This window comes from Gopherus evgoodei, chromosome 8 (genome assembly GCF_007399415.2).
Source record: "Gopherus evgoodei ecotype Sinaloan lineage chromosome 8, rGopEvg1_v1.p, whole genome shotgun sequence".
NCBI lineage: Eukaryota > Metazoa > Chordata > Testudines > Testudinidae > Gopherus > Gopherus evgoodei.
Genome location: NC_044329.1, coordinates 109,153,488 through 109,167,405, shown reverse-complemented (window position 1 = coordinate 109,167,405; position 13,918 = coordinate 109,153,488). Strand labels below are relative to the sequence as shown.

The 13,918-nt window shown below is 41.3% G+C and overlaps 1 protein-coding gene across 5 annotated transcripts in view; it reads left to right on the top strand.

The window, feature by feature from the left end:
• MAST2 (microtubule associated serine/threonine kinase 2) overlaps window positions 1-13,918 on the top strand; it is a 363,010-nt gene that overhangs the window by 30,480 nt on the left and 318,612 nt on the right. For all 5 annotated transcript variants that reach the window (XM_030572265.1, XM_030572260.1, XM_030572259.1 and 2 more), the window contains exon 2: window positions 3,582-3,729. In XM_030572265.1, the coding sequence (XP_030428125.1) occupies window positions 3,582-3,729 (148 nt within the window). The remainder of the gene's footprint in view (window positions 1-3,581; window positions 3,730-13,918) is intronic.

The window sequence follows — 13,918 nt, the reverse complement described above, 5'->3', positions numbered from 1 at the left end:
TTTGACAGGGTTACTGATATAGTGGATGGGGGGAAGCAGTAGATGTGATCTCTTGAGAGTCCAGAGGGGAGCAGCAAAAATAGTAAAAGGTTTAGAAAACCTGACCTATGAGGAAATGTTAAAAAAAGTGGGTATGTGTAGTCTTGAGAAGAAGCGAGGTTTGGAATAGGTGCATAGCCCAGCAAATGAATATCTCCGTGGTCTATATGCCGGGATCACAAAACACAATTGCATATTTGGTGAGCAGAATTTTCCATTAAGACCATGAGTGAGAGCTGACCAGTATAGCTTTTTGAGAGATCTGCCTTATCTGGGTCTTTCTCAGGTGCCACACCCACCAACTAAAAATGCCTCTGTTTTCTCATGGGGTTGGAGGGAGGAACACTGTTGTGACTCCTTGGGAGATGCCCTTCTTGGCCTTTTGCCGTCAGGGTCTCTTTGTATGCCTTTCCTTCAAATCCACGGATCTGCAAAGCCCTGCCAAAACTGAACCAAGAGAAAGCAGTGATCATGTTTCGTAGTCCTGGCATGGTTGAGACAGATGTGGTCTAATGACTGACTTCTGCCCAAGGAGTCTGACTCCATAACCCATCCTAGTGTATCGTCCTGGCACCTCAAGGCCTGACTCCTTGTTGAGTCTTGGACCTAGAGCAGGAATGTTCTCCTGAAGTCCAGTGGGTTCTGTGAAATAGCAGGAAACCTACTACATGAAGGACTTGCAAAAGTGCTATGCTTTCAGATCTGGCGCACCTAGAGTGACCATGTAGCAAGGGTGAAAAATCGGGATGGGGTGGGGAGTAATAGGCACTTACATAAGACAAAGCCCCAAATATCGGGACTGTCCCTATAAAATTGGGACATCTGGTCACCTTAGGTGCACCTAGTGCTCCATATTGCCTACTGATTCTCCCCTGGTGTCTATCCTCAGTTACCCACTAAACCTGAAATTGATGGGACTGTCCCTGAGCTCTGTCATGGTTCACTTAGCTGCCGTCACCCCATTCCATTTGCCAAGTGAAGGTTTCTTGGTCTTCATGTGTCCTATGACAGCAAGATTCTTTAAGGACCTCCACTGTGAGACCCTACCTTACCTGGGACCTCAATTTAGTGCTTAAGGCATAAAGAGGACCTCTCTTTGAGCCCATGGCACTACTCCATTTGTCCATCAAGACTTCATTCCTTGGCCAGAAGGGTAGGGGAACTAGAAGCCCTCATGGCTGATCCGCTGTGACATTACCCCGAGTACAGTTTGGACTGATGAACAGCTGCGTCCCCTTAATTCTCCAACCTGGGGTGCCTTTTACATTGCTTCAGTGTGAGAGTTATCACGCCTGGTTTCCTCTCTCACAGCCTCCAGCATGTAAGTTACTGCTATTTGTATTGTATGAGTGCTATAGCCAGCCACCCTTGAATTACACTGCAGAGCAACACCAGGAAATGACAAGTCCCAGACTTTCCCCCAGAAATGTATGCCTTGTACTGCCTGGCTCTCCCCTGGACAATACATGCTCAAATAAAGTCTGTCATTTTATTAATAGAAAATATGTACAAATCCAAACACTTCAGGCCAAACGCACTGATTTAGATAATACAATAAAACAAGTTTATTAAGTACAAAAGAGATTTTAAGTGACTACAAGTAATGAGGCATAAAAGTAATAATTGGTTAAAAGAAAATAAAAGTAAAATACAACTAATGCCTAATTTAACAAGCTAAAAGAATTCAAAGCAAATGTCTCTTTCATCGTGTTACAGCAGTCTTATTGTCTGAATTCTTTTCAGTCAGGATCTCTTCCCCAGTTCAAAGCTGTTTTCTTTGTTCTTCAGGTATTGTCAATGCTCTCAATAGAGAGAAAAGGAGGAATCATTTGGGGCATCTCTTTTCTCCTCTTATAGTTCTTCCTCTTCTTTGAGAATCATCTCCAGCTGAGGTTCAGAGACAGAGGGTCTGTGTGGATGGGAACCCCCAGCTGTTTCTTTGTCAAGACATAGATTTTCACCCACATTCTCTTCTCTGCCAAAGAATGGCTGCTTAGCCAAGTGATGGTCTATTTCAGTGTTCTTCATTGCAAGGCTCGTGGGGCAGTGGTAGATCCCATCAATCCTAAGTGCAGCTCGCTAAGTTCCCTCTAAGCTCTTCCGTGCAGCAGGCTATAAATAGCCGCGCAGCAGCTCTAAAGGGCCACGCAGCAGGGACCTGTAGAGGAGAGAGGTAGGGGGTGCCTGGGAACTGGGGAGGGGAGCAAGTTGGGACTTGCAGGGCTGCTGTGGGCCTCTCTCCCAGCCCCTGAGCTCCTGTACCGCCTACCAGCAGGGAGATGAAAGGGCCCCTTCTCCTGGAGCTCCGATGTCAACCGCTGGCAGCGGGGAGAGACTCCTCTTTCCCCCCAGAGCTCCAGTGCCACCTGCTGTCATCCAGAGAGGAGACCAATCTCCATACAGTGTATGGCGAAGCCTGGCTTTTTATCTTCACCAAACTACTAAGCCCTTCAGGGTTTTCCCCAGTCTTTTCCTTTGCTGAGGGGGTCACTTAGTCTTCTCTGAGACTAAGTGGGTGTCGGGGGGCGCATTTTGTCGTGGAACAAGTCCTTTGGGCTGCACGTCCCTCCTAGAGTCATTGCTCACTCCATGAAGGCTCATTCTACTTCCAGTGCTCTCCCTAGGAAGGTACCCATCAAGGACATTTGCAGGCAGTCACCCGCTCCTTCATTCACATGTTTTCACAGCATTATGCCTTACTCCATTCCTCCAGGATGGATGCGGCCTTTAGTGAAGCTGTTCTACACTCTGTACTGGGTACACCTCTTCAGTATCCTGCTCCACATTAAGGCACTACTTGGGAATCTCCTCATTTGGAGCACCCATGGGAACAATAACTCAGGGAAGGAGAGGTTACTTACTTTGTACAAACCGGAGTTCTTTAAGATGTTTTGTCCAGTGAGTGCTCCACTACCTGCCTTCCTTTCCCCTCTGCTTTGAAGTTTTTAACCATACTCAGTGGTGGTTAAGGAACTGGCGTGGCACAGGTCTGCTCCTCCCTGTTTGCTCTTGTACCAGAGCACGAGGACATGTATGGTGCAGGCATGGAACCGCAGGCACTACTAGCAGAAAAGTCTGTGATTGAGAGTGTGCAGGTGTGTGCACATCCTCATGGAGCACCAAAAAGGACAAAACATCTCAGAATTCCAGTTACTGTATAAGGTAAATAACCTCTCCTTCTCCTTCTCTATCTCCACTGAGGGCAGGACAAAAATAAATCTGCTTAATCGGCAGCAAGGGAGATTTAAATTAGATATTAGGAAAAGCTTCCTAACTAAAAGAATAGATAAATATTGGAATAGGTTATTGAGAGAGATCGTGTAATCCCCGTCATTGGAGGTTTTTCAGAACATTTTAGACAACACTTGTCAGGGGTGGTCCTAGGTATACTTGGTCTTGTCTCAGTTGTGGGGGATGGATAGACGATCACTTCCATCCCTAAATTTCTATGATTAGTTTCTAGGCAAATTGTCTGTTTTCTGAAACCTGTTTAGTTGGTCCTTACAGTCTTTTGTTTGTGGTGTTCTTTTTTTCCCCTTAAGGATGTGGTAACAGAATCCACTCCATTACGGTGCAGAAAGCTCAGTAACCCTGACATCTTTTCATCTACTGGGAAGACTAAACTCCATCGTCAGCTAAGTCAAGATGACTGCAAACTGCGTAGGGGTAGCCTGGCCAGCTCTCTGTCAGGTAAGCTGCTTTAAACGCTACTCCTCTGATGATTGATCAAGTATCAAATGCATGGTATTTTGTAAGAGTACAAAAATTGTCATAGGGTTGTTCAACATATCCTTTCTTCCAATGAAATCAAGGAACCATTAAGTGTTGACATTCTGCTTGCTGCTGTGCAAAACACAAATGAGGATAAACTCTTCTGAGCAGGGAGTGTAAAAAAACAAAACAAACTAAAACAAATAAAATGGTTCATTTTGTATCAGAGAGACACATGACTCTCTTAAAATGTAAAATTATGTTCTCTTGTTTCGAGAGGAAGATCATTTAATGCATAAGAATATGATCGTCCCAAATGCTAGGAATGACATGGAAGAAGATTCAGAGTGGAAGGAGGATATAAAAGGAACTATTAGGAGGGAGTCTAGGATGAAGTGAGGAGGAGGAAAAGAGCAGTGATATCATGAATGATAAGAACCCCTTACTAGATGCCCAAAAAGCTACATTCCCACAGTTGAGAAAGAAGGTTGTACTGGTTAAAAACCTGAGCTGGTTTAGAATGGAAGTGAAGGCAGCTATAAAAAACTAAAAAAAAAAAGCAAACAAAAAACAACAACAAAAAAAAGGAAGAATGATGAAGGTGATAGTAATGAATACAAATCAGAAGTTAGGAATTGTAGCAAATTGATAAGGGAAACCAAGGGGAATGCAGAGAAATCTGTAGCCTGCAAACATAAGGACTATAAGAAGGAGCTTTTAAAATATATTGGGAACAAAAGAATCCTGACAATGGTGTTGGTTTATTACAATGTGACAATGGTAGAATTATCAATAATAATGCAGAAAAAGTAGAAGTATTCATTAAGGAAATCTGTGCTGTCTTTGGGGAAAAAACAGATAATATAGTCTTATCCTATGGTGATAACATTCCTTCGATTCCACTAGTATTGCTGGAGGATGTTAAAACAACAGTTAGACATTTTTAAATTAGCTAGTGCGGATAACTTATATCCAAGATTTGTAAAACAGCTTAGCTGAGATGATGACTGGACCATTGATTCTGATTTTTGAAACCTTTCAGTAATGATTTCTTACACATTTTCACAGCTATACGTTTTCACTATTTTCTGGGTATTACAAGTTTGAACTGTCTTTTATATCTGAATTAAATTGTAAGATTTTCAAGGAAGATTTTATAAATATATGTATAGCTCTCAGCGTGTTTTCTGAGATCAGTAAGATGGATTTACAGAAAAAATTCATGTGAATGGTTTAACTATAGTAAAAGAAGATGATTTTTGTATCAAATGTTTAGCTAATCCGGTTCTTTTTACTGGCAAGGTTTTTAGAGAATTTTTTACATCTTTACAGTTGTGTTCTTTGGTGTACTGTAGAAATTATTTCTTTAAAAAAACACTGTTACCACCTTCTTTAATAGTTTGTATGTATACATTTTGTATATTTTATTTTCCTTTTGGCAGAAGTTATTTTTCTTAAGAGCTGAAATTTTACTTTTCGCTTATTCCCTTTAATCTATCATCAGTTAATGTAGTTTACTTTCTGCTGTAGAGACAGAGAAGGCGGATGATCCAGTGACTGGAGTGGTAACTTGGAACTTGGGAGACCTGGATTCAATTCCCTGGTCTGCCACAGGGTGCTTGAGCAAATTACCTAGTCCTTATGTCTCTGTTTCCATGTGTAATATGGGGATAGTTCTTCCTCCTCCTCCTCCTTACTGGGGAAAGGTGAATACATTAAAGATTCTGAGATGTTTAGATACTATGGTTGTAGGGTCATAAGTGCCTAAGATGAACAGGATCACAAGAACACACTTTTGATTTGAGTTGGCTATACATAAGTCACTGTCAGGTGTTGACTGTTTTTTAATAATAGCAATAGCAAGGGAGTATGTATTTTGACCCAAAAAACCCACCCCAAAAACCAGCACCCCACCCCAACAGTGTCATAGCAAGAAATTTGGAGGCTACCCATGAGAGAACCTAGTGGGGCCCCTTTCCATTAATAATATTCCATGACCAATTTAATCGAAGTATGCAAATAATGACACATAGAAATCCACTACTAGTAGTTGGCTGAGACTACCTTTGAAGCTAAACAAATAATAATAATAAAAAAAAAAGGCTGCTGCATTTTATTTTTGTCAATCGATAACTATGGAAAAAATGTGTGTGTGTTTCTTACCTTGTTTATGCTGAGTAATGGAGTGCTCTTTTGTTGAGTTCTTCTGTTATGTGCTTGAAGTCCAGTGTCTTGCAAATGTCACTTTCTATGGACAATGTAGTCAGTCCTACTAAACGTTCTTAAGACATGGTAGACCTCAAGTAAGTTTTTATTGACTTAAGTTTTAAGAAACGTCTTTCTGCCCGTGCCACAGAGATTGGAGCTGTGAGAAACACCTGCAGAGCAATACACATGTTTGGGTACAGTGTGGACAAACTGCTTCTGGAAACGAATTGAAGTGTGTCAAGTGCATCAGTAAAACACCAGAAAGACAATAGAGTTATGTACCAGCTCATACCTGTCTATATTCACAATGCAGCCATCAGAACTTGTCAGAGTTGATTCCAGGTTACTGTGCAATTTTTCTAAGGTGCTTAATGGAAAAAATTTGGTATGTTTCTCATATTACACAGGAATCCATACACGTTCACGTGTTCTCACAAAAATTAAAAACGTCCCAGATTCATGAGAGCAGCGCCTATAGCAATATTGAAGAAGTCAAATTTAAATCTCTCTTTTGCATTGCCAGTGACTTGCTCCTCTGCTTTGTAGCTTTGCAATTTATTACTGCGGACTCATGTTTCAGCTAGTTCTGCTGACACTGACATTTTTTTGTGCTATCTGTTTAGCAGTTAACACCTCTTCATGATAATTCTGTGTTGGTCTGAGTAACTTGAATTGATTTGCTGACTTCATCAAGACCAAGCATTGAGCTTTATTTTTGCAATTTTAATTTTAAGCAGTAAGCTTTTACAAGCCACAAGTGAGACTGAACAGAAATGAGGAGAGTTCATCTGCCAGTGATCTGACTTTTGCATATTTAACCCTTTATCTTTAGACTTTTCTTTCAAATTCAGTAGTATTGTTTGTGCACATTGTGCCTGAAACTACAGAACTTTGATATTTCCAATTTTGCTCTCTGCCAGGAACAAAAAATGCCTTTTTGTTCTTTTAAATTAAATGAACTTGCACATCTTGATGCTGTCTGCTCATGTTAACTCAGTATCGTATCCCTGTCCCTTGCAGTTATCCAATGTCAGACCATGTCTGGATAACTCTTAAAGTATCTCATCTGATAGAGCCTTTTTGGTAGTTTCCTCTACATTCAGAAATAGGAATTGCTCTTCAATCTTGACTTCTGTCTCTTGGATATTAACATACCTCAAAATGACAGACGTTTGTTCCTCGTGACAGGAGGATATGCAATACAAAATAATGGAGTAAATCTTTATTTTGTTTTGTTGCTAATTGTACCTGTTACCTTTTGTGATAACTTCAAAATGATACTTTGTATTTCAGAGCATATGTATTGGTGTCTTTCTTCTTTAGTAAAGAAACATCTTGTGTTCCTTCATCACAGGCTCAAATTTAGCCATTAATTGGACTTGGCCTAAAAAGTTTCCATTTCCACTCTCATCAAGTTTTTCCATGGATCCACAAAATGCTAGGTTCTGTTAAGTGAAGAACAATGGCCACAATTCTTTTAAATACACCTTGCAAGTATTGTCTCTTAGTTTTGAGCAATGATTCTGAAGTCTGGTCAATTGCAGATTCAATTTTCAGTCATGGTTCCAATTCTCTCCACTTAACTTTGTATCTGATTGAACATGATTTTTCTCGTGAGTTTTGAGAGGTTTGTGGTTATGTTGCCATTCCTGAAAACCACCATCAATGAGAGACTATGCTGACCACCACCAAATAATTAGCAACAAAAACAGAACATTGCATCCTCTTTACTGGAAAATATGAGCCAGTGTCATTGTACATTTTTCAATTTTCTTACATAATTTTCTTCTGTAAACCTGCTTCCATTGTGACTTGGAAATCTTTTACCTTTAACTTGCAGCGGTCCATGTTTCAGTATGGTTATTCTTGTTTTGTCATGGATGAATTTGGGCCCCGTTGAAGGATCACTGACATTAACAGGAGATATTGAAATTAGTGGAATGTCTTCTGAATTGTAACTACTCTCTTCCACGTGTTGAGATATAACAGATATGATAAGACAATGTTTCTTGCTGCTTATTTTCTTCATGCCCCTCTGAGTCATTCCCCCCCCCCCCCCCCGATTGGTTTCCTGGACTGTTTCTACATTAGAAGAGGTGCCAGGAGTCAAAAACCTCTCAAGTGCACCATTGTCTCTTAATCTGATCCTGTTACTCTTTTTTCCTTCCTTTTTTTCCCCACAGATGATGTAAAATTTAAAAACCTTCTGGCATCTTATGGAACGGGACCTGGCTGTGTCAACATTTAGACCTAGAGGACAAAAATGGGAATGAAGTGATGCATAGAGGGACACATCCAGCCCTCTCATCTATCCCCCTCCTGGTCTCGCACTCTCTTGTTTACTCTCTCATCATAAGACAGTAACAGGAGGACATTGAACTAAATTGAAAGGAAATACAGATATTGAGTTAAAAGGGAACTTTTTAGGCTCACCTCTGGGGCGAGGTCTGTGAGGCCCTCAGCCTCTAAGAACATAACATAAGAAGATAAGAACGGCCGTACCGGCTCAGACCAAAGGTCCATCTAGCCCAGTATCTGTCTACCGACAGTGGCCAATGCCAGGTGCCCCAGAGGGATGAAGCTAACAGGCAATGATCAAGTGCTCTCTCTTCTGCCATCCATCTCCATCCTCCGATGAACATAGGCTAGGGACACCATTCTTTACCCTTCCTGGCTAATAGCCATTTATGGACTTAGCCACCATGAATTTATCCAGTTCCCTTTTAAACATTGTTATAGTCCCAGCCTTCACAATCTCCTCAGGTAAGGAGTTCCACAAGTTGACTGTGCGCTGTGTGAAGAAGAACTTCCTTTTATTTGTTTTAAACCTGCTACCTATTAATTTCATTTGGCGACCCCTAGTTCTTGTATTATGGGAATAAGTAAATAACTTTTCCTTATCCACTTTCTCCACATCACTCATGATTTTATAGACCTCTATCATATCCCCCCTTAGTCTCCTCTTTTCCAAGCTGAAGAGTCCTAGCCTCTTTAATCTTTCCTCCTATGGGACCCTCTCCAAACCCCTAATCATTTTAGTTGCCCTTTTCTGAACCTTTTCTAGTGCTCAAATATCTTTTTTGAGGTGAGGAGACCACATCTGTACACAGTATTTGAGATGTGGGCGTACTATGGATTTATGTAAGGGCAATAATATATTCTCAGTCTTATTCTCTATCCCCTTTTTAATGATTCCTAACATCCTGTTCGCTTTTTTGACCGCCTCTGTGCACTGCGTGGACATTTTCAGAGAACTATCCACGATGACACCAAGATCTTTTTCCTGACTCGTTGTAGCTAAATTAGCCCCCATCATATTGTATGTATAGTTGGGGTTATTTTTTCCAATGTGCATTACTTTACATTTATCCATGTTAAATTTAATTTGCCATTTTGTTGCCCAATCACTTAGTTTTGTGAGATCTTTTTGAAGTTCTTCGCAATCTGCTTTGGTCTTAACTATCTTGAGTAGTTTAGTATCATCTGCAAACTTTGCCACCTCACTGTTTACCCCTTTCTCCAGATCATTTATGAGTAAATTGAATAGAATTGGTCCTAGGACTGACCCTTGGGGAACACCACTAGTTACCCCTCTCCATTCTGAGAATTTACCATTAATTCCTACCCTTTGTTCCCTGTCTTTTAACCAGTTCTCAGTCCATGAAAGGACCTTCCCTTTTATCCCATGACAGCTTAATTTACGTAAGAGCCTTTGGTGAGGGGCCTTGTCAAAGGCTTTCTGGAAATCTAAGTACACTATGTTCACTGGATCCCCCTTGTCCACATGTTTGTTGACCCCTTCAAAGAACTTTAATTGATTAGTAAGACATGATTTCCCTTTACAGAAACCATGTTGACTATTGCTCAACAGTTGGTTTTTCTATGTGTCTGACAATTTTATTCTTAACTATTGTTTCGACTAATTTGCCTGGTACCGACGTTAGACTTACCGGTCTGTAATTGCCGGGATCACCTCTAGAGCCCTTTTTAAATATTGGCGTGACATTAGCTAACTTCCAGTCATTGGGTACTGAAGCCGATTTAAAGGACAAGTTACAAACCTTAGTTAATAGTTCCGCAACTTCACATTTGAGTTCTTTCAGAACTCTTGGGTGAATGCCATCTGGTCCTGGTGACTTGTTAATGTTAAGTTTATCAATTAATTCCAAAACCTCCTCTAGTGGCACTTCAGTCTGTGACAGTTCCTCAGATTTGTCACTTACAAAAGCTGGCTCAGGTTTGGGAATCTCCCTAACATCCTCAGCTGTGAAGACTGAAGCAAAGAATCCATTTAGTTTCTCCGCAATGATTTTATCCTCTTTAAGCGCTCCTTTTGTATCTTGATCGCCAAGGGGCCCCACTGGTTGTTTAGCAGGCTTCCTGCTTCTGATGTACTTAAAAAACATTTTGTTATTACCTTTGGAGTTTTTGGCTAGCCGTTCTTCAAACTCCTCTTGGCTTTTCTTATTACACTCTTGCACTTAAGCTGGCAGTGTTTGTGCTCCTTTCTATTTGCCTCACTAGGATTTGACTTCCACTTTTTAAAGGAAGTCTTTTTATCTCTCACTGCTTCTTTTCCATGGTTGTTAAGCCACGGTGGCTCTTTTTCAGTTCTTTTACTGTGTTTCTTAATTTGGGGTATACATTGAAGTTGAGCCTCTATTATGGTGTCTTTAAAAAGGGCCCACGCAACTTGCAGGGATTTCACTTTAGTCACTGTACCTTTTAACTTTTGTTTAACTAACCTCCTCATTTTTGTATAGTTCCCTCTTTTGAAATAAAATGCCACAGTGTTGGGCTGTTGAGATATTCTTTCCCCCACAGGGATGTTGAATGCTATTGTATTATGGTCACTATTTCCAAGGGGTCCTGCTATAGTTACCTCTTTGACCAGCTCCTGCGCTCCACTCAGGATTAAATCTAGAGTTGCCTCTCCCCTTGTGGGTTCCCGTGCCAGCTGCTCCATGAAGCAGTCATTTAAAGTATCAAGAAATTTTATCTCTGCATTTCGTCCTGAAGTAAAATGTTCCCAGTCAATATGGGGATAATTGAAATCCCCCACTATTATTGGGTTCTTAATTTTGATAGTGTCTCTAATTTCCCTGAGCATTTCATCATCACTATTACTGTCCTGGTCAGGTGGTTGATGATAGATCCCTAATGTTATATTTTTATTAGAGCATGAAATTTCTATCCATAGTGATTCTATGGAACATGTGGATTTGCTTAAGACTTTTACTTCATTTGAATCTACATTTTCTTTCACATATAGTGCCACTCCTCCCCCTGCACGACCTGTTCTGTCCTTCTGATATATTTTGTACCCCGGAATGATTGTGTCCCATTGATTGCTCTCAGTCCACCAGGTTTCTGTGATGCCTATTATATCAATATTCTCCTTTATCACAAGGCACTCTAGTTCACCCATCTTATTATTTAGACTTCTAGCATTTGTGTACAAGCACTTTAAAAACTTATCCCTGTTTGTCTGCCCTTTTCTGATGTGCCAGATTCTTTATGTGACTGTTTATCATCTGATCTGGCCGTTACAGTATCCTCTTCCGTCCTCTGTTCCTGACTATAACCTGGAGATTCCCTATCATCAGATTCTCCCCTAAGAGACGTCTGTGTCCGATACACATGCTCCTCTGCAGCAGTCGGCTTTCCCCCATCTCCTAGTTTAAAAACTGCTCTACAACCTTTTTAATGTTTAGTGCCAGCAGTCTGGTTCCACTTTGGTTTAGGTGGAGACCATCTCTCCTGTATAGGCTCCCCCCATCCCAAAAGTTTCCCCAGTTCCTAATGAATGTAAACCCCTGCTCTCTACACCATCATCTCATCTACGCATTGAGACTCTGAAGCTCTCTGATCTAGTGATCTGGACTGGGGTTCAGAGTGCTGCAATCCATCCCATAAATAAAAATCCTTACTGAGTTTCAGTCTTTGTAATCACAGAGCATTCTTGTGCACTGCGCACTTAATGTTAAACAGCAGTACAACATGTAACAAGTATCTGCAACTGTAAAGCAGAAATGCAAAAGTTCACCTCAAGCAGGGAAAATAGTATCTCTAAGAAACAGAGTTAGGGGGCTTTGGGTTTTCCCAACCAGTCATGGCTAGGGAATGTACTGTGTCTGTAGGAACTGTGTGTGTCTAAGGAGTTCAACCATGTTGTATCCTCCTACTCTGTTTACTTTGCATCTGCAGTAGCACTGTGATTATGGAAAGGGACATATAAATGCCAAGTATTCCATAATTGCACTACATTTATTTAGTCTACCCTGCATCAACTGAAATAGCCTAGAAGCTACAGACTGGCTCTTAGGCCCCCTTTGGATCTGAGGCCATCTGCTGCCACAGGTTTCATAGGTTTCAGAGTGGTAGCTGTGTTAGTTTGTATCAGCAAAAAGAACGAAGAGTCCTTGTGGCACCTTAGAGACTAACAAATTTGTTTGGGCATAAGCTTTCGTGGGCTAAAACCCACTTCATTGGATGCATGCAGTGGAAAATACAGTAGGAAGATATATATACACAGAGAATATGAAAAAATAGGTGTTGCCATACCAACTCTAATGAGACTAATCAATAAAGGTGACAAAACCCCAAACTCCAAATCTGTATTCAAGTAGAAATGTCCTGAAGCCTCTAATCAAGTGATGGAAGTAGAAAATTTGAGTCTAAACTATAAGAGATGGTGCTGGTGACTTAGTCTCTTCTCTTTGAGTTGGTACTGAAACCATGTTCAAACCTAGTATTTGGGAGGCACTGAGCTGCTAGAGGTGCAGCCTTATGTGGACATTCAGAGCCTAGGTACTGACCAGGTGTTGATGTGAAAGTAGAGTTGTTAGTTTGTCCTGTCCAAATTTCAGCTTGGGTAATTACATTCTGCTTAACAAAATTCCTGTTTGGAGCTGGGTGAAAAATTTTCATCGGAATGATTTTCTGATAAAACATGGCCTTTTCGTAAAATGGGAATTTTCCATGGTGAAAATTTAGTTTTGCACAAAAAGTTTGTTTTTCCATTGTGAAAATTGAAATGACAACTGCCCTCCAGGAAGGCTTTGTCAGCTGCACCTTTTACCAGTAAAATTGACAAAAGTTTTCATGGAGGGCTGTGTCTGCATTGCAGTGTAAGCCCAAGCTCAGATTCAGGCTTGAGCCCAAGTTGCCCTTCCGTCTACACACAAATATTTTGGTTTCAGGCTTGGACCTAGAGTCCTAGGTTACATCTACACTACCCGCTGGATTGGCAGGTAGCATTTGATCTATCGGGGATCGATTTATCATGTGTAGTGTAGATGTGATAAATCGATCCCTGATTGCTCTGCTGTTGACTGCTGAACTCCCGCTCGGTGAGAGGTGGAAGCAAAGTCGATGGGGGAGTGGCGGCCGTCAATCTCGTGCTGTGAGGACGCAAAGTAAGTGATTCTAAGTTGATCTAAGATACATTGACTTCAGCTACACTATTCTTGTAGCTGAAGTTGCGTATCTTAGATTGATTCCCCCCTCTCCCCCCCAGTGTAGACCAGGCCCTAGGATCCTGTGGGGGGAGAGTTCAAGCCTGAGCCACGCTGGGACTCAGGGTTCAATTCCTATTGCTTTTCAGTGTAGCTGCAGTTCCACTTGACCTGGGTCCTGGAAGTTCACCAAAGGTATCCCACAATCCCATGGGCCAACTTCCTTTGTCCTCTCTATCCCAAGAATCTCCAAATGACTCAAGTGGAAATGAAAGCCACTCCCCTTGGTCATACAGCAGCTGCTCAGTGAGTCACTGTTAACTCTTCTTTTGTCTTCTGACCACTGAGCTGCAAACACATCATCAGAGAGCCATCTGTGTTGCAGTACTGACCAGCCAGAAAAAGCTTTTTGCAAAGTGTGCTGCATCATGGTCATGGGAGCACAGCCAGATTTTGGTGAATCTCTGGTGTGAGGTCAGCAAAACTGTGGACTTCAGTAGGAT